Consider the following 7,619-nt stretch of genomic DNA (forward strand, 5'->3'; position numbering starts at 1 on the left):
CCCGTTCTGTTGGCAGCCCGTCCTGTTGGCAGCCCTTCCTCTCCAATTGCCACAATGACCAAAAAACGCGGTACTAAAACGCTTGGACCTAACCTAACCCAACCTAACCTAACCTAACCTAACCTAACTCAACCTAACCTAACCCAACTTTACCCAACCAAATCGACCATGAGTTGAAAACGTGGTTGTTTGTGATGCGCTGTGATACGTGTCCCCCAAATCCTATTTACAACCATAAATAGATATGCCTTACTTAATTAACAGAGCCCAAGTCTAACCTATCCAAGTTTAATAGGTCTGGCTAGGTTAGACATGGATATAAGCCATTAGCACCGAAGACAATTTCATAAAACAAAAGAGGGTGACCCTACCCAGTGCGTAAAGCTTGAGCAACATTGACTCATCGTTGTCTGCCTAATATATGCCCACTGGTGAATTGAATCACCAATTTCAATTTAATCTGACATGTATTTAATGAGTTTAAGAGCGTTCATGTACCCCCAACTCCTGCATTAGAGGGGGTAGAACCGGTTCCAGCCCCTCTCAAAGGAGTTTTGTTCCAACCCCTCTCATCTTAAGATGATTTTCGGGGCTTTTAGTGTCCCCGCGGTCCGGTCCTCGACCAGGCCTCCACCCCCAGGAAGCAGCCCGTGACAGCTGACTAACACCCAGGTACCTATTTTACTGCTAGGTAACAGGTGCATAGGGTGAAAGAAACTCTGCCCCATTGTTTCTCGCCTGGGATCGAACCCAGGACCACAGGATCACAAGTCCAGCGTGCTGTCCGCTCGGCCGACCGGCTCCCAAACCTCCGTCCCTCAAACTTTTACCCCAGAAAAAAATAGCTACCACTTTAAGGTCTTCAAACCAGCGCATCGCTAAGTTTGAGTAAAGCCTGTTGGCTACCAAAACTTGGGTCCTGTTTGCACTTATTTTTACCACCAGTTCTCTCTTAGATTATACAAATTAGTATACTTTTTACCTTATATTTTTTCTCGTCTGACTCGATGGGTATATGAATGTTTTTACTGTGATGCAATATTGTCGTTTTTATCATCTGTAATAATTAAACTTTCCCACCTAAGTACATATGCACCATTCATGTGTATCGACGCATGTATGTATACACGTATCTATATACATACATGCCTATGTATGTATACATGCATGTTTTGCCTTCTTGTTGGGTTATTTCCTTTCTCACACAAGACACTCTTGTTATCCTGTGTGCCAGAGAACCTAGGGAGCTCCACCTGTGGTCAAGCACCACCACAAACAGCCTGCTTGATTCAGGAACCGAACGGGAAAAACGCCACTCAGGTCAGTCAGGAAACATGTTTCGGCCTCATAGTTTCTTGTCTCTTATATATACACACCACTAGGTGGGACACCCTGCGGTGAGAGGGTGGTATCCCCCACCACCACAACCTGCATTAACCACCCCTACCATAACCTGCATTAACCACCCCCCCCCCACCACCACCACAACCTGCATTAACCACCCCTACCATAACCTGCATTAACCACCCCCCCCCCCCACCACCACCACAACTCCCAGTGAACCACAACACTGCCTGTCTATTCCTGTTTTCCTAACCAGAATTCCAGATGTTGCTTATATTTCACTTGTAATCTGGAATTGAAATTGAAATTGAAATAAGTTTATTGAGGTAAAATACACACAAAGGGAGCTACCTCATCCCTTTGTGTGTATTTTACCTCAATAAACTTATTTCAATTTCAATTTCAATTCCAGATTACAAGTGAAATATAAGCAACATACCTTACAGGATAATATATGGCCGTGTAATATTTACAGGCTCGACTGACACAAAGGACAGGTGACACGGACACTCAAGTCACTCATCAAGGTGAGACGAGGTGGACGCCCCTATCAAACGAATTATTATAATTATTACTAGTTGACGCTACGCATTGGCGCTGCCAGCTAAAAATGTCTCAGTTTACCCTGGCCGAGCGGATCTTCCCGCTCGCGCAGAGTACAATGTGAGTGTTTTGTGTCTGCGGGGAGGCGCATCCATCACTTCCAGTCTTACAAGTTATCCCTACCACAAAACTTTCTCCTTAATCCATTTCCACTTGGCAGATGGTGGATAAAAAAAAAAACTCGGGGGGTGGAAAGTCTCGGTGGCCAAGTTTTTTCGTGCGTGTTGCTGCGTAGATTTGAGCGGGAAAAACTCCATATGCTAGAAAACGGTTCAGGATTCCCAAAGAAGCGGCCTGAACTTTGTAAGCTTTAGTAAGGAAGAATGAGGCGGGGAGGAATGGAAGCGAGGATAGGAGGAAGAGGGGAAAGGGTAAAGACTGACACAGTAGCCTTGGAATACATTTGTCATGCAAATAAATAAATAAATTAGTATAAATTGCTTACGCTATATTTCACAAAAAACGAGAGCACAATCCGCATTAACCGGTGACTAAAATAAATAAATAAATATGAGAAACCGGTGGACGGGATTTAACCGACATATGTGCTAATATATCTGGGGCCAGATTCACGAAAGCACTTACCCAAGCACTTACGAACGTGTACATCTTTCCTCAATCTTTGACGGCTTTGGTTACATTTATTAGACAGTTTACAAACATGAAAACTTCCCATTCAACTGTTGTTATTGTTATAAACAGCCTCCTGGTGCTTCGGAGCTCATTAACTGTGTAATAATTGGAAACAAAGCCGCCAAAGATTGAGAAAAGGTGTACAGGTTCGTAAGTGGTTGCGTAAGTGCTTTCGTGAATCCGGCCCCTGCTCCTTAACCGGATATTTTATCCAGGAAACGGTTGATAAAGTCTTCTTTCAAGACAAGGACAAGATTTCTTCTAGATATACATCTCCCGCCCGGCGTCTTATCTCAAGGTAAGGAGCTCCGAAAATTACGGAAATTAGCAAAACTGGCAAAATTAAGGACCTACCTTGCGATGATTTCGGGGCGTAGCGTCCCCGCGGCCCGGTCCTCGACCAGGCCTCCTGTGGGAAATTGTGAGAAATAATAATAAAATAATGCAAAATACATAAACGTTCATATATAAAATATTAAAAAAAAGTTAAAAACTAGCAAATATATTAATTGCAAAAAATATTAAAAAAAAAATAGAGAAATGGTTATAATTATCAAGGTGGGCTGCGAGTGAACCCACCCACACCACGGGGAGTTAATCCACCCACACCACGGTGGGCCGGGGAGTGAACCCACCCACACCACGGGGAGTTAACCCACCCACACCACGGTGGGCCGGGGAGTTAACCCACCCACACAGATGCAAACTTTGGCGCTTTTCATATTCATGGAAGTGAAATTAACCCTTCTGAGGAGGAAATTGTCTTCCCCCCTCCCCCCCACCTCCCCCCTTCTTCTCTCCACCTCCTCCCCTCCCCCCTTCTTCTCTCCACCTCCTCCCCTCCTCCCCTCTCTCTCCTCTCCTCCTTCCCCTATTCCCATCTCTTATCTTCTTCACCTTCTCTTCATCTATGAATTTAAAAACCAATACTGGAGTATGCAGCAGCGGCCTGCCACCCACACCTTATAAAGCATAAAACCAATATTATTTTTTTAAATAACTGCAATAACTAGTGCCAGAACTAAAGGGGAACTACGAGAATTGGTTAAGTGACGTATAAATCTCACACTCTTAGAAAAAAAGTGGAAACAGAGAGAATATGATCACAGCATACAAGATACTAAGGTACTAAGTACTAAGGGTTGTGGGGTGGGGGGGGGGGGGGGGTAAACAAGTAGGACACAAGTTCAAGCTGGAAACGCAAATGAGTCGAATGCATGTAAGGAAATGATGGTACCCCACACAGGCGGTGACCAAGCACTGAGGCGAAGCTGTAGAAGCCACCTCCACCCACAACTTCAAGACCGGATTTGATAAAGAACTGGAAAGTCAGTAAAGTTCAATTATAGCCCAACCGTTCCCATCAACGCTAGGAGGTGGGGCATGAAGAGCTAGAGCTTGTGCTCTCTTCTCCCCTCAGCTCCTCTTCCTCCTCCTCCTCCCCTCAGCTGCTCTTCCTCCCGGCCACTGCCAAGGTCCACTATCCTAGATATATTCCATTAAACTTTGGGAAATAATGGAGCGTTAAATGCCTCAGACTAAGGATCACAAATAACCATGTTTGGGAGAGGAGGGGAGAGAGAGAGAGAGAGAGAGAGAGAGAGAGAGAGAGAGAGAGAGAGAGAGAGAGAGAGAGAGAGAGAGAGAGAGAGAGAGAGAGAGAGAGAGAGACAGAGCCAGAGAGAGAGACAGAGACAGAGAGAGCTTCAATCCCTATACTGGTCATATATAACACGTCGCTGGAATAATGAGAACCATTAGAAAGTTTGCGAAGAGGCAATATACAGAGAGAGACATCTATGAGGTGCTTCAATACACACACAGAGTCCACTACTTAAACTGGAGTATGAATACAACAGGAATATAACCACCAAGGGATTATTGAAATATAATTATCAGAAGCATATAACAGGTATTTGCAACATGTTTATCCTGAGGCCTGGGAAGGGTAGGGTCAAAATGAGAAAAATTATAATGTCAATCAAGCTTGCTAACTTAAATGTCATTTGGATATCTAACAGTTTGTATAACTTGATAAGTCATTCAAGGTTGCGTCCATCAAATCTGTATCATCCTTCAAGGTTGTGTCCTTCAAGTTAACGTCCTTCTAGGTTGGGTATTCTTCAAGGTGGCAACCATACTCGAGGGGGCAGTGTTTTAAAGTTTTTAAATACGTCAGGGGGAGCGCGGTATAGGTAACTTTTATAACAGGCCGAAAGTAGTGGGGAAAAGAAAGAGAGAGAGAGAGAGAGAGAGAGAGAGAGAGAGAGAGAGAGAGAGAGAGAGAGAGAGAGAGAGAGAGAGAGAGAGAGAGAGAGAGAGAGAGAGAGAGAACATGGGGGGGGGATATGCTTATTCTCCATGTTCGAAGCTTTGCATTATGACTTCTGTTCCCGGTTTAACACTGTGCCCCTGCTCGGACTCTCCTCTTTTTCATAGCCCTGGACGGTCTCGCTTCTTGCACGTCGGAGTTCAATCTCTGACTGTCCAAGTGGTTGGGCACCATTCCTTTCCTCCGCTCTATCCTAAATCCTTATCCTCATATCACTTCCAAGTGCTATATAGTCGTAATGACTTAGTGCTTTCTCCTAACCTCAGGATCGATCTACACATTAATTTCTGTTTCTCGATACGACAATACACTTCCCACTGTTGCAAATCCAGTCTATTCAATAGACTTCATCAACATTGTATATCACGGCTAGCGAAAGGCTCACACAGTGGGGTTGGTAGCCCTTGAATAGCGTGCTAATTTCTTAAGCCTCTCCATGCCTCGGAAAATGTTACCCAAATCAGAGAATAACAAGTCAGGAAACATTGCATGAATCACCGTAGCCGAGAGACATGCAATATGTATAACATCTTGCCCCCTGCCTTATCTATCCAGGGATAGATAAGGCAGGGGGACTCTAACACTGGCCCCTGCCCTGTGTTAGAGCTGCCTCTAACCCAGTCACCTGGTCAACAAATAATCAACAGATCAATACAGACACAACCTACAGCCATATCTTCACTGGCCACGCGTACATTGGTGACATTCTACAAAGCCTTACTAAGGACCAGGCTGTGACTCATACGTCAGGATGCGAGCAGCCGCGTCCAACAGCCTGGTTGATCAGTCCGGCAACCAGGAGGCCTGGTCGACGACCGGGCCGCGGGGACGTTAAGCCCCGGAAGCACCTCAAGGTAACCTCAAGGTAAGGAATATATGAGGAGCAACAGACATCCTTTCTCCTGACAAACATGATACCTACCGCGGTATTCTGTAGGTACTTCTCCTGTAGGTACTAAGATTAGTACCTACACCAGGGTAGGTACTAATCTTCCTGTATACACTGGAGCATAGGGGGTTATCTTGAGGTTATCTTGAGATGATTTCGGGGCTTTAGTGTCCCCGCGGCCCGGTCCTCGACCAGGCCTCCACCCCCAGGAAGCAGCCCGTGACAGCTGACTAACACCCAGGTACCTATTTTACTGCTAGGTAACAGGGGCATAGGGTGAAAGAAACTCTGCCCATTGTTTCTCGCCGGCGCCTGGGATCGAACCCGGGACCACAGGATCACAAGTCCAGCGTGCTGTCCGCTCGGCCGACCGGCTCCCCTCCGGGGGTGAGAAGATGGCGATTACAATGAGGAAACAGTCAGAAAATCACCATGACCCAGACGGAAATGAAGATCATGAATATCTGCCACTCCTACCTTAGGTCCTCCTTGAAAGGATAAGGGGAAGATAAGGGTAAGGGGAGAGTAAGGGGAAGGTAAGGGGAGGGTAAGGGGAAGATAAGAGAAGGGGGGATATGCAAAGGGGGGAAGGAGTCATGGTAACGAGGAGGGGGGGGGATAAAATATGCGAGATGGTCATAAAACTTTCTTGAAGAGGAAGTTAGGAGCCGTCAATCACCCCTTCGTCCGCGGTGATGCACTTAGTGACGCCTCCTAGGTGGCCTCCTGGCCTCCACCTCCCCTCTGAGTGGGGGTCCTGGCCTCTACCTCCCCTCTGAGGGAGGTCCTGGCCTCCACCTCCCCTCTGAGGGTGGTCCTGGCCTCTACCTCCCCTCTGAGGGGGGTCCTGGCCTCTACCTCCCCTCTGATGGGGGGGTCCTGGCCTCCACCTCCCCTCTGAGGGGGGTCCTGGCCTCTACCTCCCCTCTGAGGGGGGTCCTGGCCTCTACCTCCCCTCTGATGGGGGGGTCCTGGCCTCCACCTCCCCTCTGAGGGGGGGTCCTGGCCTCTACCTCCCCTCTGAGGGGGGTCCTGGCCTCTACCTACCCTCTGAGGGGGGTCCTGGCCTCTACCTCCCCTCTGAGGGGGTTCCTGGCCTCTATCTCCCCTCTGAGGGGGGTCCTGGCCTCTATCTCCCCTCTGAGGTTGCCTCCTGGCCTCTACCTCCCCTCTGAGGGAGGGGTCCTGACCTCTACCTCCCCTCTAAGAGGGGACCAGGCCTCCCCCCTCCCCTCTGAAGAGGGGTCCAGAATTACGAGGAAGTCCAATCTTTACTTAACAACAACTACAGTTACAAAAATAGTTAGAACAACAACAACATTAGAGAGAGAGAGAGAGAGAGAGAGAGAGAGAGAGAGAGAGAGAGAGAGAGAGAGAGAGAGAGAGAGAGAGAGAGAGAGAGAGAGAGAGAGCAACAACAGAGGTACAACAGCAACAACAACACGTGTTGTGGACATACCAAGAAGAGGTGACCGAGGAGAAGTATTAATAAAGTATTAATATGGCTGTGGTCGTCGGCTTCTGCAGAGAGGAAGTACGAAAGTGCTTGTGCTCATCCCTCTCCCATCCTCCCCCCTTTCTTTCCCACAGTCCCTCAAGCCTCCCCCCCTCTTTTTAACTCCCTACCATCCCTGCTTCCCTTTCTCCTTCCCTCCCAGGCTTCCCTTCTTCCTTGTACTAATCCCTGCATGACTCCAATCGCCGTCTGCCTCCAATCCGATATGAACCGTTTCTCCCGCCAAACTCGCTTGGCCCTCCAAAGGTTTTTTTTTTAAGTCCTCGCTACGTTCCGGCGAAGCTGACGGGAAGGGGGGCGAG

The 7,619-nt window shown here is 47.6% G+C and overlaps 1 protein-coding gene across 1 annotated transcript in view; it reads right to left on the bottom strand.

Moving 5' to 3' along the window:
• LOC123766235 (phenoloxidase-activating factor 2) overlaps nucleotides 1–7,619 on the bottom strand; it is a 153,135-nt gene that overhangs the window by 45,442 nt on the left and 100,074 nt on the right. Inside the window, exon 2 of the mRNA XM_069321144.1 lies at nucleotides 2,935–2,989. Coding sequence (XP_069177245.1) covers nucleotides 2,935–2,989 — 55 coding nt within the window. The remainder of the gene's footprint in view (nucleotides 1–2,934; nucleotides 2,990–7,619) is intronic.

The sequence above is a fragment of the Procambarus clarkii genome, chromosome 9 (assembly GCF_040958095.1).
Source record: "Procambarus clarkii isolate CNS0578487 chromosome 9, FALCON_Pclarkii_2.0, whole genome shotgun sequence".
NCBI lineage: Eukaryota > Metazoa > Arthropoda > Malacostraca > Decapoda > Cambaridae > Procambarus > Procambarus clarkii.